The 24,064-nt window shown below is 46.6% G+C and overlaps 1 protein-coding gene across 2 annotated transcripts in view; it reads left to right on the top strand.

Annotated features, from left to right (window-relative positions):
* The first annotated feature begins 3,060 nt into the window (after positions 1-3,060).
* Positions 3,061-24,064, top strand: part of NPR3 (natriuretic peptide receptor 3) — a 59,533-nt gene continuing 38,529 nt past the window's right edge. For both annotated transcript variants that reach the window (XM_048502711.1, XM_048502710.1), the window contains exons 1-2: positions 3,061-4,194; positions 20,173-20,295. In XM_048502711.1, the coding sequence (XP_048358668.1) occupies positions 3,471-4,194; positions 20,173-20,295 (847 nt within the window). In that variant the 5' untranslated portion in view covers positions 3,061-3,470. The remainder of the gene's footprint in view (positions 4,195-20,172; positions 20,296-24,064) is intronic.

Below are 24,064 nucleotides of genomic sequence, written 5' to 3'. Positions count from 1 at the left end.
TCTTAATTTTTGAAGCAGTTTTTTTCACAGAACATGAGACAACTACACATGTTCTTATTTACAGAACAGCCAATAAATTTACTCTGAAGTAGCTCTATCGCTTCCAGAAAGTTCCTAAACTGTTTAATTTTATGAGCCAGTTCAGAGATTTTGCACAAAATTGGGAAAGCAGTTCTGTAAACAGACAACTGAAGTCAGCAATAAAATGCCAATTGTCATTGGAGCGAATATGACAGAAATAGAATCATAGAGTTGGAAGAAACCCCAAGGGCCATCAAGTCCAACCCCCTGCAACACAGGAACACACAATCAAAGCACTCCTGACAGATGGCCACCCAGCTGCTCTTTAAAAACCTCCAAAGAAGGAGACTCCACCACACTCCGAGGTAGTGCATTCTACTGTTGAACAGTCCGTACTGTCAGGAGGTTTTTCCTTATGTTTAGGTGGAATCTATTTTCCTTCACCTTGAGTGCATTACTCCCGGCCCTAGTCTCTGGAGCAGCAGAAAACAAGCTTGCTCCCTCACCAACATGACATCCCTTCAAATATCTAAACAGGACTATCATGTCACCTCTTCACCAAACTAAACATACCCAGCACCCTGAGACTCTCGGGGCATGGATTCCAGACCTTTTACCACTTTGGTTGCCCTCCTCTGGACTTGTTCCAGCTTGTCAATATCCTTCCTGAATTGTGGTGCCCAGAACTGTACACAATATTCCAGGTGAGGTCTAACCAATGCAGAATAGAGAGGTACAATTACATCCCTCGATCTAGACTCTGACACTATACTCCTATTGATATAGCTTAGAATCGCATTGGCTTTCTTGGCCGCCACATCACACTGCTGACTCATGTTCAATTTGTGGTCAACTAAGACTCCCAGACTCCGTTTGAATGTTGCATCTTGAGCTGCTTAGAGAATTGTTGTTAAAAAAAGTACTGAAAACTGGATGTTTTTCCATTATGGAAAATATTGATATAAAAATAAAACACACAAACAAACCCCCCCACCATGTTTTTAATGCTTTTAATTAGACGGTTACTCAAAACAAATACTGAAATGTCAAAAAAATACCAAGTATGTCACTCACCTTTCATGCATCGAGTGTGGCAAACATGTTTACTGTGTCAAATGTCGAGCCCAAAAACCACATCTCACACACACCTCAAGCTATCATGAGTGTGTTATTTGTCCACAGTTGTTAGTCCACAGACTCTTTTATACCTAGTGGATTTCAACTGGACACCTCTTTGTTTGGAGCTGTCCCTTCTCTTTGATTTCATGTTGCCTTTGGCCCTCGTCTGAGTGGCTCTTGGGTGTCGTTGCTGCCATTAGCGAAACACGGATGCATTAAAGTCGGGATGCTAACTCATCGCAGCATGCCAATATAATGAGCTTGCATATTCATTTCTAAAGTGTAATTTTGTAATGTAGGACTACGGAAATGTTTGAATTGTGAAAGAGGGTTTCTCGACAGTGCAGGAAGGCAAAAAACCCCAAAAGCCTCCTTCCTGCCAAAAAGCCCTTTATTCGGCTCCACGGGCCTACGCCACCCTTTCCAAGCCCCCTGCACCAGTGTTCCAGCAGGCAAAGGCCGGGTGGGAGTCGACTAACGCCCATGCCTCTGGAACACCCCTTCTATGCTGGGTTAAGTGCCTCTGCTATGCTGGGATGAGTGACCCAGGGAGGGCAAATACATCGGTGCCACCTCCATAGGCAACCCCTCCCCCCCCCCCGAATTGGGCTGTAAGTCTCTTCGCTACTCCCATAAGACACATTCATGCACAGTGTGCTGTTGATATAACAGGGTGTCAATACATTTTTAATGGAAGGGCAAGTTTCCGGTCCTCATGGAGGAACAGAAAGAAACCTACACTAACTGTATACTGCTTTGGAAGATGAAGCAATTGCCTCTACACAAGGATTTAGGTAAGGCGGGGTTACGCATTCAACCCCCCCCCCCCCACGTCTAGCTTGCTTGAGAGGCCCCCAGGGGAGGGTGGGGGCATGGCCCCGCCCCCGAACCCATCCCATAAAAATATATACCTACATCACTGGCTCTACATATGTTTAATATTATTTCTTTTCTCCAGAAGAACCTCTGCTTCCTTTGCGCTGGATCGCTGAGCAGTATGTTTGTCACTGATCAAGTCACAGCAGACTTACAGCGACCTCTAATGGGGTTTTCAAGGCATGACATTAAGCAGAGGTGGTTTGCCGCTGCCTTCCTCTGAAGGGTCTTCCTGGGAGGTCTCTCTTCCAAGTACGACCCGGCTTAGCTTCTGAAATCTGACACGAGGATCAGGCTATGACACGAGGATCAGGCTATATGTCGGGTATTCAAAAGGATATGTGCAAAAAGATTCTTAAGTTAGGAGAGTAAAAATGCACAGGGATGCTGAGTTGCTTTTGTATAAAAAAAATATTTTACTTACCTAAAAAGGGGGAAAGGTTTCATGGGTAAAAATTAGAAATGCCATTCTGTATCTAGCTCCCATTACAGGTACTCAAACCTTCTTCCCCAGTGCTAGCCCTGGTGCTTCGTGCCAGCGAACGGGCAAATCAGTGGGACCCACTAAAAGCCACAGTCTGAAGTGGGGCAGCAGAAGAGAGAGGGAGCCTCGGAGCATTTCCCGCTTAAGAGGGACTTTGCACTCAACAGTGTGGGTGACGGAGAAGTTTTCCATTTGGCAGCCCTGCACCCAACGGCACCCATACCGTGAGCCCTGCACCTCATGGGCACCCATCCCGGGCTGCAAAGCTCCTGGTTGCAAAGACAGGAGCGCTAGAAAGCAAAGCCCACTGCATTTAAGGGGAAGGCGCTTCTTCCCAAACTCACAGGCGCTTCAATCTGCACGGAGATGGAAGAGAGGGGCTCGATCCTCCGCCACGCGCCCGTCGGAGTTCCTCGCGGGAAACCCCAACCCGGTCGGCAAAGGAGGCAGAATTGGGGGCGGGGGCGTGTCGCGGCGGGGAGCGAGAGGGGGCGGGGCACATCGAGGCCTGGCTCCTCCCCCCGGCTTAAACCCGGCCCGGCGGGGCCATGTGTGCGGCGGAGAGGCGCGCGGGCTGCTCCCACCCTATTTAAACCGAGGCGATGAGACCGGGCGGAGGGAGGGAGGCGCGCCAAGACCGCTCCGCGAGCAGCCAGGCAGGGGACGGGGGAGGAGGAAGAAGATGCTGCAACGGAGACGCATCCCTGCACGGTCGTAGTTGATTTGCAAACCCCCCCCCCCCCCCCGCCGCCGCCCTTAAAACACAGACCTATCCGTTCCATGTCTTAGCAGGCATCAAGAAGCGGAGGGGGGAAAAAAGGGGGGGAGACGCTCCTTCGCACTGGACCCCTACAACTTTGCATGCTTTCCTACAACTTTGCATGCTTTCCTTCTCCGCGCCCCCTCTGGTTTTTGCAAGCCGTTTCCGTGCAAGGCGCGCTTCGCCGTCCCCTCGCGTCGCCTTGCAAGCATGCCGCCCTGCTTCTTGCTCGGCTGCTTCACTTGCAGCCTCGTGGCCGGGCTGCTCCTTGCAAAGAGTAGCAGTAGCAGTAGCAGTGGCGGCGCGGAGGAAGAGGCGGCGGACGAGGAGCGGTCGCTGCGGGTGCTGGTGCTGCTGCCCAAGGACGACTCGTACCTGTTCTCGCTGTCGCGGGTGCGGCCGGCCGTCGAGTACGCGGTGCGGAGCGTGGAGGCCAACGGGACGCTGCTGCCGGCCGGCTACCGGCTGCGGCTCTTCTTCGAGGACTCGGCCTGCGGCAACGGGGCGCTCTTCGGCCTGGTGGACCTGGTGGCCGTGCGGCGCCTGTGGCCCGACGTGCTGCTGGGCCCCGTGTGCGAGTACGCGGCCGCCCCCGTGGCCCGGCTGGCCTCGCACTGGGACCTGCCCATGCTCTCGGCCGGCACGCTGGCCGCCGCCTTCGACGCCAAGGCCGGCGAGTACTCGCACCTGACCCGCGTCACGCCGCCCTACTCCAAGCTGGGCGAGCTCTTCCTGGCCCTCTGCCGCCACCGCCGCTGGGCGCGGGTCGCGCTCGTCTACCAGGACGACAAGGAACAGCGCGACTGCTTCTTCGCCGTCGAGGGCGTCCACGCCGTCCTCCGCGACGCCGCCGTCCACACCGACGACTTTGCCTTCGACCAGGGCGCCAAGGACGCCGAAGAGGTGGTGCGCGCCGTCCAGGGCAACGAGAGAGGTGAGACCGGCGGGGAGCCCCAGAACCCGGGGGGGGGGGAGTTTTGCAGGGACTCGGACTGGAGTCGCACCGCATTAGATAGTTAGCCGGCCTACCTCGCAGGGTTGTTGGGGAGTGGGGGGGTTGCAGTTGGTGCAATACAAGCTAGGCCCGCTGCTTTGCAGGGACTCGGACTGGAGTCGCACCGCATTAGATAGTTGGCCGGCCTACCTCTCAGGGTTGTTGGGGAGTGGGGGGGGGTTGCAGTTGGTGCAATACAAGCCCAGCCCGCTGTTTTGGAGGGACTCGGACTGGAGTCGCACCGTATTGGGTTGGCGTTAGATAGGTGGTCGGCCTACCTCGCAGGGTTGTTGTGGAGTCTTGGAGAAAAGGAGGGATAAAATAGTAGCCAGTCACCAGGCCGCGCATCTATCCCTACACCCTCGGTCAAAAGTACACCTTTTTAACCGATGCTTGGACGTGTAACCTAAGGGAATCGGGGAAATTACGCCACTGCTGCTGCAATGGTTGTTTTGCATTTCCCCTGTGCTCGGTTGGCATCGCCCATGGAGCAGGGGGTTGGAGAGCGCCAGGGGAGTAGCGTGCCACGCTGTGACCTCGGAGTGGGACTATTTAGTTTCACCGAATTGGGAATGAGCGGGTACTTTGGAGACCTGCTGCGCTTCGGAACAGCTGCCCCGTCTAGTTTAAGAGGATGGTGCCCAGTTGGACTACCGGCTTCGGAACGCTTGGGGGATGCAGCCCAAGTTTAGCCATCGTGGGTCAGAACTTTCTTTCCCTGAAGGTCCCTTATCCCCGTTTGGAGCCTAGCACTATTTTCCGTAAGGCACATTTGCCCTCTTTATTCTTCCTGGAGTTCTTCACTTTGCAAACTGACCTATGTTTCAGAGGTAAGACCCGGTGATATCACGCTGCTTGCAGGAAAAACATGTGTCAGGATTTCCATGTGCCCTTCCCCAGAATAACGCACTTTCAATCCACTTTCACAATTGTTTGCAAGTGGGTTTTGCTATTCCGCATGGTAAAATCCAGCTGCAAAGTGCACTGAAAGTGCATTATTCTGCATGTGTGGAAGGGGCCCATCTTACCTTTATTTATTTGGCTTTGCTTTCCGAAAGCTCTTTGGTCACTGTTATTCCCATTTTATAAGGGGAACACTAAGACAGAGAGAGAGAGATCAGTTTTTCCCAGAGCAGCTGGGAGTCTTTGGTGGAGGCAGAACTTGAATCTGGATCTTCCAGGCTCCATCAGTCCCTTAACCGCACCGGTTCCGTCTAAAACGGGTGTCCAACTCTGACGTTTCAGATGTTCATGGACTACAATTCCCAACAGCCCCTGCTGGCATAGTTCTGATGTTCTTCCCATTCCACTGCTGTTATAAAGCTGGTTTTACTTTGGTGCCACCTTTTCAGTGTTGCCGCTCTAGTGGGTGGGAGAATTCCCCTTCTGTGCAGCATATGTTAAGCACCCTCATATGCATTTAATAATGTAACATTTTAAAGCTTGCCATTGGCTGTGATTAACAGCAGAGCTTGTGAACGGGGGCTGCCCATTCCATTTCTGCAGAGGGGAGTTGGCCAGAACTGTATTTTATGATTGACGAAGTAAACTTTGGAAATGGAGGGAGCAATACAGGTGTCTGCCAGGTTTTTCTCCAAATTGAAAAGACTGTATGATGCATTAGTACGCTGGGGAATACTCAAGTCTCGGGGGTGGGGAGCGTATATAAAATAAGTGAGACCTCTTGGTTAAGAGCAGGTGGACTCTAATCTGGAAAACTGGGTTTGATTCCCCACTCCTCCACTTGAGTGGCAGACTCTTATCTGGTGAACCAGATTTGTTTCCCTACTCCTCCACATGAAGCCTGCTAGGTGACCTTGGGCTAGTCACAGTTTGTTCAGAACTCTCCGCCTCACCTGCCTCACAAGGTGTCTGTTGTGGGGAGAGGAAGGGAAAGGAGTTTGTATGCCCCTTGCAGAAGAGAAAGGCAGCGTATAAATCCAGACTCTTCCTCTTTAAATGGTTCTTTTAAAATGATGTGGACACAGGGTGACAATGAGAGTTCGAATGCTTTTGGTGATGATATAGGCACTGACCAGTAGGTGCCCCTAACACACATGCAATCACAGTACACATGGTACTTCCAACTACAATAGATACACTAGGGAAATATGTTTGTTTTCACAATGTTATTAGCTAGATTCAGTAGAAGAAACATGTTTGACTCCTTTGTAACCCATGGTATATTTAGCAAGCTTCCGTTTGTGCCATTTGTATGACTGGCCCATTTGATTGTGGCTGGCCCATTTGGAATTGACTTTGGGCCGGTCATACACTCCCAGTCCCCGACCCTGGCCAGTATTTGGATGAGGGACCTCCAAGGAATACCAGGATTGTGACATGGAGGCAGGAAGTGACAAACCACTTCAGAACATTTCTTGCTTGAAAACTCCATCAGGGGTCACTATAAGTCAGCTGTGATTTGGCAGCAGAAAAAAAAGAAAGGAAACAAATAGATCACGGATATGAAGGGTTTTCTTTCAATGGGGCATCTTCTGGATTGGACGGTTTCCAACTCTTCTCCTTGGCTGTTAACTTGCCCTGGCTGTATTCTTCAGTAACCAGTGCAAACCTCTTTTACTAGTGCCACTGAATTTAACTCTGTTATTTTGGAAATTCCTAGTTTTGCTCCCAGTTTATCAAGGTGCAGGAAAAGAGATTCCACCTAAACATTAGGAAGAACTTTCTGACTGTCAGGGCTGTTCGACAGTGGAAGTCACTGCCTCAGAGTGGTGGAGTCTCCTTTGGAGGTTTTTAAACAGAGGCTGGATGAACATATGTTGGGAGTGCTTTAATTGTGTGTTCCTGCATGGCTGGGGGTTGGACTGGATGACCCTTGGGGTCTCTTCCAACTCAGTGATTCCCTTATTGTTGTCTAGAGTAGATCTTGATCTAAACCCATTTTTTAAATCGCTGAAAAGATTTGTCATCCGAACACCAGACTGCCACTCCCAGTTTTCTTGGAACTGACCTTATTACTTGCTTTATTTTGTATACTGCTGGAATATTTGCTATAGGCTGCTGCTGCTGCCCACAAGCTACGTAGTGGTTTGGAAAGAGAACAGCTCTTCACGCATTCTCCTTTGTTTCTGTGGATGAATGGCTCCCTCAGATGCCAACTGTACAAACGTTCAGCTAAATCGCAACTTTTAACATGCCACAGACTTTCCTGGGCTCTTTTGCACCAGTAGAGAGGTGATACAGTGTAGTGATTCTAAGGCCCCTTCCGCACATGCAGAATAATGCACTTTCAATCCACTTTGAAGCTGGATTTTACTGGGTGGAATAGCAAAATCCACTTGCAAACAGTTGTGAAAGTGGATTGAAAGTGCATTATTCTGCACGTGTGGAAAGGGCCTTGCACTGACTCAGAATGTCCCTGGTTTGAATCTTACATGTGCCGTAAAGTTCCCTGTGTGGTCATAAGCAAGGCACTGGGCTCTCAGACCCTTCATTCCCTTTGAAACGTGAGGTTCTCACCATCTGCGCTCTTCTAGTACAGGTCTATCTTACAGGGCTGTTGTTAGGATCATGATGAGATAGCTGAACACTATAAATCACACCATGCCCAGTTCGGTTTTATTCCTGGAGCATTTCTTCACCTGCTTTTCATAAAAGTTAGGGCATAAGAATAATTTGGAATGGATTATGGTAGAAAGAGCTTTGAAATGGTTAAGTGGTTTCAAAACCTTGTTAAGAATGGACATCTCTGTATGAATCTCTTCAGTTCAGTGGGATTAACTGCCTGTTGTCTCTGTACCAATGCTGGAAAATGAGACCTTATTTGGGTACCGTTATTTTCCAACACCTGTAGAGAGTGATCCGTCCACTCACCATATCTTGGAATGACACACATTCATGTGGTTCGTTGTGTTATGCTAGTACAGTGATGGCGAACCTTTTTGAGACCGACTGCCCAAATTGCAACCCATACCCCACTTATTTATTGCAAAATGCCAACCCAGCAATTTAATCCCAATGGTGATGTTTTAGTTTAGAAAAAACCGGTTGGCTCCCTCTTCCTCTGCCCCACATGCTCAAGCAGGGGCTAGCCTGCTGTAGCCTCCAGCAAGTCCTGTGCACACCGCTGTGTGCCTCTCAAGCATCTCTGCCTCCTCTGCGCCCCCCCCCCCCTCGGGCAGCAACCACCTGGAGCACAGGCACCAGGCCTGCCAGCCGAGTTCTCCCTGCTCACTGTGGTGTGTGCACATCGTGCTCAGTGGCCCAGGCCAGCCTAGATGTGTGTGTGGGGGGGATGATTTTCGGTACCCCACATGACGAACTCTGTTTGCGTGTGCCCACAGAGAGGGCTCCGAGTGCCACCTCTGGCACCCGTGCCATAGGTTCTCCATCACTGTGCTAGTATCTGAGAGACTCAGGTTCAAATCCCCATGTTGTGGAAGCTCATGGTGTGACTAGGCATCCTCTTTCAGCCTAGCCTACCTCGCAGAGTTAAGTTAAAATGTGAAGATAAAATGGAGGCGTGGAGAATGTCGCATTTTGGGGAAAGGTGGGGTATGAATGACTAAAATAATTAATGCCTGTGCGAGAGAGATCAGCTTGGATTGGTTGGCATACCTTTCAAAACAGTGCACTTAGCAGCTGTGCGGAAAAGCAAAATCCACTTGCAAACAATTGTGAAAGTGTGTTAACAGACTTCCCTCTGTGATACACCTCTGCAGATGCCAGCCACAGATGCAGGCGAAACGTTAGGAACAAGATCCCCCAGACCACGGCCAGCTTGGAAAACCCACCAGAACCAATTGTGAAAGTGGATTGAAAGTGCATTATTCTGCACGTGCGGAAGGGGCCTTAGCTTCAGTGTCTCTTATCTGGGAACCAATGAGAGGGAATCAAGAAATGGCAAATGTGAATTCAGTTAGAAACGTGCACTGGAGAACAGAGCCGTGTACAGCAGGAGTGAGTCAAGTCGAAGTGTTATCCTTTCTGCCTAAGCCACAATCTCCAAATGAATTTTGGTACTCCTGCCAGCACTCTCCTTTCCATTCTCTGTTTCATTGTTGCTATTGCAAGTAAAGCCAAAGTTCCCCTGAATTTGCCGTCCCCTGAATTTGCCCCCTTAGCATTTTCCTTAAAAATCTGGTAAATTAAAAAATATATTAGCTGTTGGTTGTGGTGGGTTTTCCAGGCTGTGTGGAAGTGGTCTGGTAGATCGAGTTTTTAATGTTTCACCGGCATCTGTGGCTGGCATGAGATGCTGGCATAAGATGCCAGCCCCAGATGCAGATGAAACATTAGGAACAAGATCTACCAGCCCACGGCCACACAGCCCGGAAAACCCACCACAACCAGTTGAATCCTTCTGTGAAAGCCTTCGACAGTATTAACTGTTGTTTGGGTGATGATGATGGATTGGATTTTCAGGACCTTCCTCAATTGTTTTTCACTCTAATCTGAATATTTCACATTCGGGCCTTTCAAGCTGACCTCACTCAATATCGGCTGAGTCCGTCTTTTGTGAGGTTTCCTGTTTTTATTCAGATTAGGAAGTTGTTCTCCGGCAGGTCACACACTGATGGCTTTTGGACTCATTTGGTCAGCAGGGACCGCGGAAGGCAGATTTACAAGAGTGGGGGTTGAGACGTGCAGGGAAACGTCTGAGAAAAGCTGCTGAATTGTTTACCGGCGTGCACTTGTCAAGAGTTACCCCAGAGACGTTGCAAAAGACAGGCAGTGCTGCTGTCCTGGGACATTTATTAAACATTGTCCCACGGTTACTTATTCCTAGTCTGTCCCCTCCTTGCTGAAATACAGATATTGTTCAATGAATTCCACTCCCACCTGTTCCGAAAGCGTACATTAAAACGGCAGTGCAAAAAAAAAGAAAACCTGCCGTAAGTTTTGGTAAGAAGTTCAGGTGTGCCAGAAAATAAGTCTTTTCATTAAATATTTAAATGCAACCACCATAAAGAATGTCATGGAGCTTGAGAGCAAGAATATCCACGGAAGGAAATTTCCACCGAACAGGTGGTGATGGGATTCCCGGTCTTCTCAATCCGGAAAGATTTGCTGCTAGCTGCAGTGGAGTTGTAATTCCACGTGTGGCTGTGCGGTTCCTTGAAAGCAAGCTGCAGTTCTGTGTGCCTCACCTGAGAGTAGAACCCGCTGAATGTAGCAGGGCAGGTCTGAGTAACCATGCATTGGTTTGCACTGGACCGTCTTGTTCTTCTGCAACCAGAAATGTGTTTCCTTATTTCTCTAGTCTGATGTCATCATCTCGTGGATGCAGGAAATGGGGAGGGTTTGGCTTTAATAAACAAAATAGCCCTCCTGTATTGTTTTGTGTGTGGGGGGGGGGGTGCATGGGAGTAAATGTTAGAGGCCAAGAAAATGTTTGTCTTCACTCCCATGTCTGCATAAAGGCTTTTTGCTTGTGTGCTGAATTGCTCCATCATGCAGGTCAGGGTGCATATTGGCGCAGCATCTAGTCCTGATCCCAGAAAGGGAGTTCGACAGCAGAGCAGGAGTCTCTGATGGAGCGATCTTTCATTCCAATCTTCCCTAAGAAGAGGATTGAGCATCAAATGGTCCAAATGGCCTCTTGATCTACCTGAGTGAATAACACTGATCCAGGGGGACTGTGCACTCAATTTGGGCTGTGGAGAGATGCTTAAGGGGCCAAGAAACCTTGATGACCACTTGCTATAGCCTAGGGCAGGGGTAGGGAACCTGCGGCTCTCTAGAGGTTCAGGAACTACAATTCCCATCAGCCTCTGTCACCATGGCCAATTGGCCATGCTGGTAGGGGCTGATGGGAATTGTAGTTCCTGAACATCTGGAGAGCCGCAGGTTCCCTACCCCTGGCCTAGGGCCATAAAAGCCACTGCTTCTATAGTCCACTTCTTAGAGCAAACTGTTTGCTGTCACAATATCCTCAATGTTTTAAAAAACAGTGTACCCTGTGCGACAGAACATGAAATTTCTACCCCAATGTTTGATGTGGAAATACAGTGTGAGAAAGGACATTTTCACAGGATGGAGAGAAGAGAAGAGGCTTCCTTTGAAATAGGTGGGGAGCCAGGGATGTAGGTAAGGGGAGGTTCTTGGGTTCAAACCCCTCCCATTACATCCGGAAAGCCCTCAGTCACTGAACCCACCCCATTAAAAATCTATAGCTACGTCGCTGTGGGGAGCTGAGGTAGAAGATGGTGGGGAAAGGGTAAAGCAGAAAGGCAAGGGAGAGGTGTGTAACCCTTTCTTCTGATAGGAGAGGTGTTAACCCTTTCTCCTTCATCTGATACAGGAGCAGCAGTGGCGTAGGAGGTTAAGAGCTCGTGTATCTAATCTGGAGGAACCGGGTTTGATTCCCAGCTCTGCCACCTGAGCTGTGGAGGCTTATCTGGGGAATTCAGATTAGCCTGTACACTCCCACACATGCCAGCTGGGTGACCTTGGGCTAGTCTCAGCTTCTTGGAGCTCTCTCAGCCCTACCTACCTCACAGGGTGTTTGTTGTGAGGGGGGGAAGGGCAAGGAGATTGTAAGACCCTTTGAGTCTCCTGCAGGAGAGAAAGGGGGGATATAAATCCAAACTCTTCTTCTTTGTCTGATGAGCATGCTTCTCAAATCTCTTACTCGGAGGTTGCCCGGGAAAAACAATAGGCGGGGAAAGGGTCACACATTTTCCTGCCTCTGTTTCTCTCCATATCTCCTCACACAAACGCAAACATTTAAAACAAGAGTTAGCAATCCCATGTTTGTCAGTGTTAGCCTAGCAAGGGTTGCCAAGTGCCTGAAGAAAAACAGGTCCTGTCTCTTTAACAGTGACTTAAAACACTTCAGCTGCCCATTTCCAACCTATGAAGCCTCTATTAAAGGGACAGGGCATTTTTCTCCAGACCTGTTGACAACCCTGAAGTCTGGTCCTCAGACAATATATTATGTGCAAAGAAATCCACTAAGCAACATTATGTTTTTGCTGAATCAGGGGAGCCTCCTGTCTGACTTCAGATATTCTTTTTGTTGTTGTGTAGTTGAGTAAAACGTCCACACTTAACAGGAGAAACCCGGTTGACTTTTCAAGATCTTTAGTTCTAAGAATTCAAAAAATCCCCAAGAGTAAAACGTCCACACTTAACAGGAGAAACCCGGTTGACTTTTCAAGATCTTTAGTTCTAAGAATTCAAAAAATCCCCAAGAGTGCACCTAAAAAGAAATGTTGGCTGGCTGACAAAAAACCTGATACTTAACCTTTCATTCTTTTATAGCAACTTTGCATATGTTACAAATCTGAGAGATGTTTTCTTTTGGCCCTGCTGAATGGAGAGTCTCTTCCTCCACAACCTTGGAGAGATCCCGTTGAGTATTGCATAAATAACAAAGGCATTTTGTGGAAGTCGCTATCAGGGGAGAGCAAGAATTCCTAACTCTTCAGTAATAGAGCCACCAGTTTAGCAAAACAAATGGGACACAAATAGCTTAGAAAGCGTTCTTTTAAAAAATGTATCAGATGAAGGAACCCAGTGGTGTAATGCTTAGCGTACATAGAACATAATTCAAACATAAGTGAAGTTAAGAGAAGCTACAGTACAAAATTAGGCTCAGACTGGATACCCTGCTGGCAAGCTAATTTTCTGCAACCACATATAATGCACTGTGTGGGGCTTGACAGTGGGCCTTTCCCCACTTACCTTAAGCCCCGCGCTACTTGAGGAGAGTGGCGCGGGGTCCCCGGCACTCCCCATGAGAGGGGCGGCGACAGCGCAGCCGCCTTGACGCTGCCGCTGTCGCAGCCCCTCAATGCGCAGCATCCCTGGCGCTCTTGCCAAGGGCACCTTTTGATGACCCCACGCAGGGGTCGTGGGGACGCCCGGTTGCGCGCCAGGGATACCGCGCACTGAGAGCAGCATGCTGAGTGGGGAAACGCCCTTTAAGAGCAGTGGGGCACTTGGGAGAGGGCAGCTGAACCCTCCCTACGCATCCTCTTCTCCCGAGGGCTTTCCTTCACTTCCAATATTGGACCAAAGTTTCCATGGCATAGATTGTGCGGAGGTAAATGGAGGGAGGGCTGAGTACTGCATCCCTCCAAAATCAGACCCTGACTTTGTAAGCTGCTTTGAGCACGGTGACAGGAGAGGTGGCATGTAAACTGTCTAAATAAATAAGGACCTCCTACTCCCATATGTGCCTTTTCTGAGTTTTTGCTGTGCATAGCCGTCTACCTTAAGTAAGGTAAAACAGTGATCAAAGACAGAGTCTTTTCTGTGGTGGCTTCTCAACTGTAGACTTGCTTTCCCGCCATTCATTCATTCATTCATTCATTCATTCATTCATTCATTCATTCATTCATTCATTCATTCATTCATTCATTCATTCATTCATTGCTTCCGTTCAATGATGCTGGTTTATTATACACGTTGGGGTGCTGCCTTTATGATATATGTGATTCTGTGTGGCTCAGGCTAGTCCAATCTTGTGATATCTCTGAAGCAAAGCAGGGTTGGACCTGGTTGGTACTTTGGTGGGAGACCACCAAGGAAGCCCAGGGTTCTCCACAGAGGCAGGCAATGGTACACCCATCTCTGAACATCTCTAGCCTTGAAAGTCCTACTGGGTCGCCATGTTGGTTGCAACTTGATGGCATTTCCCACCATGTTTCCATTGGATATTACCAGTTTTATTTGCTTTTTATGCTGGTTTGTTCTCCTAATGTTTTTATATTGACACACTGCTTTAACAATTTGTGGCTGTGAGCCTCCATGATAGCTTCCTAAGCTGAGATATTTTTTTTAAGTGACCTCAAGTTGGGTAAACTGCAAAATCTCATCTGTAGCATTTTTATTTTACCTTTTCTTGAAGAAGCTGACAACAGCGTACATGGTTTCATTTCTTCTTTTTGAGGACGAGCAATGCCACCTTGGAGCACCTTGATCCTCTGACCAGGGTCTTATCCAGGGTTGGTGTGAAGTGACCAGAAACATATATGCTTCAAATAGTAAACTATTTTTATAGGCTACTAGGCAGCCTAGGCTTTTATCATTCCATACTATTATTCCTCCCAATCCACTGTTACTCAGATGTAGGACACATGGACTGTGAGCAGAAATTATATGTGTGGTCCATTCAGTCCCAGGGACATTAGGATACATAAGGATGTCAGTGTGAGAACAGAAGAGGCTTTACGCATTTCCCTCATACAGCCAACAATATAACTTTGGTTTGAGTTGCACAAAATTTGACAGATCTAACTTACGTAGAGTTCTGTGACAAAGGCCAGTAGCTGGATGGCCTTGAGTGTCTTGGCTTTAACTCATGATTTAATCAGCGGGGGGGGGGGGGGGGGGATTTAAAAGTTCCAATAAAAAAATTTACGTATATACTTCCATGTAGTGTATACTAACTGGCTGCCATAACCATGGAACATATTTAATTAAAACTAAATAAAGCCTTTGTTTATTTGTTTGTTTGTTCAACTTGATAGACCGCCCACCCCCGAAGGGCTCGGGCCATGTACAAAGAATAAAAGATAAACAATTAAAATCACCATCTAATAATTAAAACAGACTCCGTGAAATACAACCTCAGCAAAACAGAAAAACCAAACATTAATTTATTGTCTAAGGCTTTCACGGCTGGATTCAACTGGTTCTGGTGGGTTTTCCAGGCTGTGTGGCCGTGGTCTGGTGGATCTTGTTCCTATTTTTATAGGAACAAGATCCACCAACCACAGCCACACAGTCTGGGAAACCCACCAGAACCAAACATTAATTGGCAGCCCGAAAAAATCTCCCCCCACCCCCACCTGGGAGGGGACCGGGCACAGCACATGGTAGCCGATGATGATTGGCGGGGGGGGGGGGGAGTTGCATGTTTTATATACCTCAGTGGGTATACTTGAAGGTTCTTAAATACTTACGTTTAGATTATTTTCAAAAATTATGTACAGTAAATTTCTGATTTTTAGGTATCAACTTCCCAAAATCTCGGGTAGAGAGAGACCTTTCTTAACCCACACTACCAGGCGGGGCCAATTCACACATTGCATAGTTCACATGGAGGCTCTATCAACAGACATGTTATGTGGGGCTCTTTGTTGGGTACTCTGCTCCCAGAGTTGTGGAGGTCCAATTTGCATGGATTGGGGCCACCACGTGAGAGGGAAAGGAGCTGCATCTTTTTTCCTTTAAGGTTTTCTTGACCTGAAATGCCCTCTTGGGAAAATTTACGTGTGTTAGTGTCTATGCATAAGTTTCTGTCAAGGAGACTAATAGCTGCTCCCCAGGGCCAATTCAGGTCATGTAAGAGACACAGGGGAGGAAGTCTGAAGCTCTTTCTGTTCATGTACCATGGCACCAATCCAACCCAGCAGAGAATTGCACTGCTGGTCGCTGATGAAAACATTCTATAGAAATGTGTTCTTGCCCCTTGAACATGGGATCAATGTTATTCTTTTGGGGGAGAAAGAAATGCAATATCTTTATCTCCCTTACTTCTGGGGGAGATCCCTGCAGTCAAAATGGTTTTCCTTGGCTAAAATAAGGAAATATCTTTGCATGCATCAGGAGCTGTGAACTGGGGTCTGCCCCTTGGCAGCTGTGTCTTAGTGGGTTTTCCCTCCTTCACTCAAGCCTGTTTCAGCATGCAAATTGCACTTGGCAGTTCCGTGAAATCCATCGGAGCATAATTTTATCTGTGTTTAGTATCCTTTAAACTAGTAGATTTTTTAATGTTTCTGCATTGTACAGTAATATGATTTTAACTCTGAAATTTTCCTGCTGTGCGCAGTCTTGTCACAGGCAGTTAACGGTGTTAACTCATCTTCCTCCTGTATGCTTTTTAGCAGATGTCAAAGTGACACTTATCAGAGCATATCTGAAATAGAAACTGATCCAGGTTTCTTCATGTCTTTGCGGAGTTTGTCATTTGGTGCCCAAGGAATTACCTTTATTTACTTAGAAAAGACAGCAGAAGAGGCTTAGGGCTTTCCCCTGAAGGAGAACACCCCAAGGGCCTTTTATCTGATGAACTCAAGACCTTTTATCTGATGAACTGTATCAAATCCCTGCATCTCAGTCCAGAGTGGGTCCAGGTCTGCCTTCATTGTCAGGATTCTTGGGAGGTAGGGGGGAACCAGGTGGAAATCCAACTCATTCCGAATACTTCCCTGCCTCAGTTTTCCCCTTTCCCCCTTTACTAGATCACAGGCAAGACTTGAACCTCGCTCTCTAAACAGAAATATCAGCATTTGTAAACTATTAACCTGCTCTTTGAAGAGGAATGTGTGTGACACGGCCAGAACAGAATGCCCATAAGAGCCAAATCATAAGATGGCCAAGTCCCGCTGTACACTGCATTGGCAGGCCTGACCTAGAGTGCTGTGTGCAGTTTTGGAGGCCTCACTTCAAAATGGATGTGGACAGAATCAAGTGGGTACAGAGGAGAGCAATGAGGATAATCGGGGCCTGGAGACCAAGTCCTAAGGCTGAGCATCTTGGAGAAGAAGAGATTGATGGAGAAACATGATTGCTCTCTTTAAATATTTAGAGCATAGGTGTCAAACTCGTGGCCCTCCAGATGTTATGGACTACAGTTCCCACCATCCCCTGTCAGCACATTGCTGGCAGGCGATGATGGGAACTGTAGTCCATAACATCTGGAGGGCCGTGAGTTTGACACCTATGATTTAGAGGGCTGTCACTTGGAGGAGGGCAGGGAGCTGTTCCTGTTGGCAGCAGAGGATAGGATCCACAATAATGGGTTTAAATTATGGGTGGGAAAGTACCAGCTTGATATTAGGAAAACAGTTTTTACAGTAAGTTGTTCAGCAGTGGAATTGGCTACCTAGGGAGGTGGTTCCCTTCCCTCACTGGCAGTCTTTAAGCATCAGCTAGATAAACACTTGTCTGGGATGCTCTAGGCTAGGGGTCTGCAACCTGCGGCTCTCCTGATGTTCATGGACTACAATTGGCCATGCTGGCAGGGGCTGATAGGATTTGTAGTCCATGAACATATGGAGAGCCGCAGGTTGCAGACCCCTGCTCTAGGCTGATCTTGCATTGAGCAAAGGGTTGGACTAGGTCTGTGTGGCCCCTTCCAAGTCTCTGATTTTATGGCCAGATTCTATGATGAATTTTCTGATTCTATGGCTACACTGAGCGCACTGTGGTGTACTCCAATATCCAGGGACCTTTATGCTTGTTACGTCCCATTGATAAGACTTTCAGGCCTAATGATGGGCCATCTTCCTTTTGGATCCTCCTTACCTATATTACTGCTGTGGAGGCCAAGCTGAAATGACCTGAGATTCATGATGAGCCGATCTGCACATAAAAAGGATTTTGATTCTGATCATTAAGTACGCTCATTATTTGTTTGGAGGCAGTATTTCAAAAATTCCTTAGTTCCAATAACTCAGTGGTGAGAGACCAAAGTGAAGAAGAGGAGGAGTTTGGATTTATACCCCACCTTTCTCTCCTGCAAGGAGACTCAAGGTGGCTTACAAGCTCCTTTCCCTTCCTCTCCCCACAACAGACATTTTGTGAGGTGGGTGGGGCTGAGAGAGAGTTCAGAGAGAACTGTGACTAGCGCAAGATCACCCAGCAGGAATGTAGGAGCGAGGAAACACATCTGGTTCACCAGATCAGTCTCAGCCACTCAGGTGGAGGAGTGGGGAATCAAACCCGGTTCTCCAGATTAAAATCCACCTTCCCTTAACCACTACACCATGCTGATGGCAGCAGGTTGCTCCAAGATGGGAAATTCCTGGAGTTTTTGGGGGTGGAGTCTGGGGATGGAGGGATTTGAGAAGGGAAGGGACCTCAGTAGGACATAGTGCAGGGGTCTGCAACCTGCGGCTCTCCAGATGTTCCTGGACAACAATTACCATCAGCCCCTGCCACCTTGGCCATGGTGGTAGGGCTTATGGGAATTGTAGTCCAGGAACATCTGGAGAACCGCAGGTTGCAGACCCCTGACATAGTGCCATATAATGCCACCTTCTAAAGCAGTTGTTTTCTCCAGGAAAATGTATTTGTCACCTGGAGGTTAGTTGTAATCCCAGGAGATCTCCAGCCACCACCTGGAGATTGGCAACCCTACTATGATGATTGAGGCTGAGATCAAGCTTATCTCACCCCAGTCCCGGGTCCTTTTCCCTCCAAATGACTCCAGGACAGCTGAGTTCTCAAAGATTTATTGGAAAACAGAAATCAAAGAATTAAAACAAAAATTCAGTTACAGAGATTGCTCAGATGAATACATTCTTAGGTCTTATTGGGACCTCTTGTCTAAGAGTTGCTCCTGTTAGCTTAGCCCATGATAGTGTCACCTAGGTCTTTGTCCTTTACTGTCCAAGAAAACTTCCCTCCTTGCCATGCGGTTACCCAAAGCCTTTGAATTGCCTTATTTGGGCATCTTCCTGTCCTGGGTACATTTCCATGGCCTTTTGGTTTCCGCATCCGGCGGATCAAATACCATTTTAACATGTAGGTGTGATGCTGCTAGCTTTGATAGCACTATTCCATCACACCTACCAAATGTATCTACTTGCCCATGTGCCTCCTTGCCCCCTCCCCAATACATATAGCCTTCTCCCTGCCCCACTTGGTTGCGGTTATGCTTCGGGCAGTCCTGAGAATTCCTCAGGGCTTCAATAATCTTGGTGCTTTTTCTTAATGAAGTAATCTGTTCGTTTGCTGGTCAATTATATTAATCAGCTATGATGTCAGGCCTCATTGATTTGCACATTATTATGCTAATTTATTGCAATCAGTTTGACAATTCTCTTCCATGAGTTTCTATTTTGGGCTTTGTTTACATTAGAAAAATAGTTTGTCATCTCTTTTTAGGTCAGAACATCCAGGTATTATAGAGGCTGTTTTTTTTTTTTACTGAGCTTTGATCTTTGATTAAAAAAATGTAAAAGCTGTAGCGTTATTATCTAGGAGTTCTCCATTGGAGCTGAGTTTACATGAGACTTCTTTGAATGTAATTTTTAATATTTATGCACGCACACAATGTATCTGAATGACGAGTCTGGCAACAGTGCCGAGGTCTTGTGTGCCGTGTGCCCATGGCTGTGACAAAATTGAGGGAAAATGATATTTTCAGAGGAATTTAATAGTGTAAAGAATGGGACTTTTGCAGAATCTCAGCGAAAGTGGGTCTCATCAGTTAATAAATGGGGAGAATTGAGGAGGGAAAGGAAGGTGGGACTTGACCCGTTTCTTGTGCAATAGTGTTAGGTGAACCAGTGCTGGACCACTGAGCTCTTGAACTAGAATCGGGTGGCCGACCTATGGCACTCCAGATGTTCGTGGACTACAATTCCCATCAGCCCCTGCCAGCATGGCCTGATGGGAATTGTAGTCCATGAACATCTGGAGAGCCGCAGGTTGGCCACCCCTGGACTAGATGAATGTCTTCCCATTTACCTAGCTCTGAGTTTCAGACGTCTTCCAGTATGATGTAATAACCTGATAACAACATTCAAAATGTGTGCAATATCTTACAGGATGTTATTTTTACTTCTGCTTTCCTGGTACTGTTTGAGGCCAGGGCTGTAGCCTCTGACCCCCGTTTCACCCCTCTAAGCTGTTAGGGAATTTGATCCTTGTGCAACTGAGTCCAATATGTGCAATTAAAATCAGATACTTCCTCTGTTCCACCATTCCTCTCAGGTGCACTAGTAGGTTCAAAGTAGTCAGAGACTTTAAAAGTTTATCGTATTATGGATCATTGGGGAAGAGTTTCATTGATATCAACTCCAGGGTCATCAGCATTTCATGTTTCTTGGATAGCAGTGAGCATGTTTGGTCCACTACAGGACTTTTTTGAGGAAGAAGAAGGTTCTTCACAGAACGACCAAGTTCATCATTGAGGAGATAAATCTTCCTTTGAAAATAACAGCTGGAGAGCTGAAAGGACAGCTGCTTACCAATGTTTTCTGTTTATTCCTCCAGTTGTGATCATGTGTGCCAGCAGTGACTCAATAAGAAACATCATGCTGGCCGCCCATAGGCAAGGAATGACCAACGGAGACTATGCCTTCTTCAACATTGAACTCTTCAACAGTTCGTCGTATGGTAAAGTATTCCTTTTCTTCTGGGATGTTATAGACCAGTGGTGGCGAACCTATGGCACTCCAGATGTTCATGGACTACAATTCCCATCAGCCACTGCCAACATGGCTGATGGGAATTGTAGTCCATGAACATCTGGCGTGCCATAGGTTCGCCACTATGGTTATAGGCCTTTCATAAAAGTAACGTTTTAGAGATAATATTCTAAAATAAGTAGTGTAAGCCTTAAAATAGGCCATCATCTCAAGCTAACTTTGAGATTCCACATTTTGAGGCTAGCATGCATTTCTATAATGCTGTTAACAGGCAGAGAGCCCTCCCCTCTTTGAAATTAATGCATCTTTTGTTTATTTTTTGCATACTGCTGTGCTACCAAGGAGTTGAAAGCAGAATTTTAGGCTCACACATATCCGGAGAGAGGGGCTGATCTGAGAGACCAATGTTCCAGAGGCCATCAAGTTTTCTTTGTGATCAAATAATGTTACTTTGAAACTGGTTTTCTATGAGCGAGCCCCAGGACTGTAGATGCTTCATCAGAATATAACAACATAAGTTGGATAAGCCATGCATGGGAAGCTAGATCCATCAAACAATTTATGTTGGGAGCAGTCTTTGAAAAACGGAATCAATCAGTAGCAAAATCACACCCCGTTTTGCTAAATGGACTAGGGGCATCCCTGAGGTGCTAGGATTGGAGCATTTAGTCAGGTGACCCAGTTCCTTGTGATAAGCTTCCTCCACACTATGAGGCCCTTGCTCAGGACAATGTAGTTGGAGTCGCATCAGATGACAGCATGGTTGGCTGTCCTCATCTTTGGGAAAACAAACATCCTTTACGTTCACTGATGTGACGGTATCGTGGTGCAAGTTTGAGCTGAGATCTAGGCCAGTAATGGATTTCACTTAGGATGAGGGTAGCCTTTGGTCCAGCATGTTTTAGGGCTGGAGCAAATCCCAAATGAGCAAGCGTGTGTGGTTTGTGGCTCTTGTAAGCTGATTTGAGGCACAGTTTTCAGGGCTTGACTTCGATGCTTGGATTTGTTTAAGCAATTCCAAAGCAATGAGTTGACCTAAATCTGTTTATGTTTTCCAGTTTAACTGGCTAGTGAATCATAGCTAGAAAGACCAAAAAAAGAGAGAGAGAGCGACAGAAAGAGAGAAGTTTCTTTGGGGGGGGGTGGAGGGGGATAACTGTAGAAGCCTATGGGAGAAACCATTCTTCATAGGAAGTTCCTTGTGTTTTTCCCCCTCGTTTGGATCTCTGTTCTTGTGAAATTTAAACTTCCAATATAGTAAGCAACTTGAAAAACAGAAAAGATTTGTGTATTTGGGGCTGGGAAGTAAGCCACAACTCCCGTTGGGCTTTGCGAAATCATGCATGCATGAAATGTTGCTGATCCAGACAGCTTGGCTTTCATTATCTTTATCAGTAAAGAATTAGATAAACTCTGTTTTTAAGGCTGTATATGGGGTCATTCATATGTCTGGATCCTCTGTAGCAGCATGTGATGTTAAGGGTGGAAGGAGAGCTACATCAGGTTGTGTATGACAACAGAACCTTGGATACTCACCGTGAAGTTTCCTTCTTCTCTGAGGTTAGGAGGCATCTTCACAGATTGGTTATTCCCTCCCATTCCTCTGGGAGGCAGGACTAATTCTAAACTTCCCATAGTTGGCCCTTTATTGGTCCTGGGAGCCCAGTTGAAAACTTCCGGAGCAATAGAGTTCATTGAATGGAAACATATAACAGTAACTAGTTAGAATGTCATGTAACCATGCAAACATAGCGACAGGGTAAGGGTGCAATGTAGCAACACTCACAAAGTGTCTGTTGTAGGGAGAGGAAGGGAAAGAGTTTGTAAGCCGCCTTGAGTCTCCTTACAGGAGAGAAAGGTGGGGTATAAATCCAAACTCTTCTTCCTGTTAATTCCTGAATCAACCCATAATTGGATATTTCCTGTTTCTTGCTAGGAAAAGGTTGATGGCTTAGTTGCTCTTTGCAGCCAAAGTAAATGCTCATTAGTGTTTGTTTTGATATCGTAAAAATTATGAACAATTAGTGTAACTGCAAAAAGTGGTTGGAACCTAATCCCTCCACGAACACAGCACAACAGTAATTGGCCAACTACTGATTCGTAAATGTTGTGGCTCTGCAAAATTCTTGTGTGTGTTTGTGAATGGCTAAATTGTAAATTTCGTTGTGCGTGCACAATGACAATAAAATGCTTATGCTTATGCTTAAGCAGAGCTGGTTTGCCATTGCTTTCCTCTGCAGAGTCCTCCTTGGAAGTCTCCCTTCCGAGTACCAAGCCAGCTTAGCTTTTGAGATCTGACAAGATCAGGCTAGTGGTGGCGAACCTTTGGCACTCCAGATGTTATGAACTACAATTCCCATCAGCCCCTGCCAGCATGGCCAATTGGGGCTGATGGGAATTGTAGTCCATAACATCTGGAGTGCCAAAGGTTCGCCAACACGGGACTACTATACCCTTCCACATTCCTGCAAGATACTTGCAAGGAAGCAAATAGTTAAGAAGCTGAGAAGCAGAAGCAAGTTGTGAAAAAGCGGTAGCAGGGAGTGATAGCAAAAGGACAGAGGTAGGGAGAAGCCGAACACCTTTGCTCAATCAAATTTACTTTTTAGTAACTCTGTAAGATGTTGCTTATGCAGGTGGGTGTGGCCAGGATTTATGGGGAATATGGTGCCATTTAAAGTGACCTGTGGAAACGTCATGTTAATTTCACTGCCAGCCAATTGCAGAAAAGGGATGCCTCAGCTCTCTTTTGTCAATTTAGCCTTCGTATTTTCATCTATGACTAGCTTTTTTATTTGCAAATGAATAAAAACAAGAGTTTCACCTTTAGTGCCTTTTTATAGCATTCATAAACCAACAGTTTAAGGTCACAATCTTCCCCTGAAGTTCTCTTCTGTATTTGTTGAATAAACAGCCTTCCGGCAAAGTTTTCTGATTGAGCCAGTCCTTTAGCGTTTCTTCCCAGTGAAGGATTAATACACCTCATTTTTATTGATTCATGAAATTTGTAATTTTCCTTTCTAACAAATCAGGAGGCCGCCAAGGAAGCTACCAATTTTTTTAAAAACCGTTTTAAAAACGTAATAAAACCAAAACACACGTGTAGCAACACAGAAGCAACAATAAAAATATAGGAAAGGCAAAATCGATCGTTGAGGGAAAGCTGGAATTTTGGTGCCGCAACCAAGACAGCCCTCTCTAGTTGCCATCTGTCTAACCTCAGAAGGCAGAGGCACCTGAAAAAGGGCTCAGAAAATAACTGAAGCAGTTGTAAAGGTTTGTATTGGAGTAGGCAGTTGTTATGACATGCTTGTACCAAATTGTGTAGGGCTTTAAACCAAGACATAGAACCAGTCAGGTAGAATAGAAGAGGTAAAGGGTTAGCTTTTCGTTCCCTTCTCCCTATTTTCTTTAAATTTTTCGTTAATGTAGTGTAAAAATTTCAGATTATTGCTCATTGTGAAAATGCATTCTTGGGCCCAAGATGTACGCATATGTTCATTGCATTTTTGTCCAAATATTCGTGCAGCCCTGGTCCTCCAAGCCAGAATGCATGCATGTACGTTTGTGTTTCTTAAAAGACAATGCATAACAATTTTGAGGAAAAAGATTCTTCAGTCATGAATAATATACTTTGTATTCCAGACACAGCCAAGCATTTAATCAGCTTCTTGTTAATTAACTAATTTCAAGGGGAGAGATTTGAGGATGTTCTTAGAGTCAGTCAATCACTATCT

Source organism: Sphaerodactylus townsendi, linkage group LG07 (genome assembly GCF_021028975.2).
Source record: "Sphaerodactylus townsendi isolate TG3544 linkage group LG07, MPM_Stown_v2.3, whole genome shotgun sequence".
Taxonomy (NCBI): Eukaryota; Metazoa; Chordata; class Lepidosauria; order Squamata; family Sphaerodactylidae; genus Sphaerodactylus; species Sphaerodactylus townsendi.
Note: the sequence above shows the minus strand (reverse complement) of the source record. Positions and strands in the feature narration are given on the sequence as shown.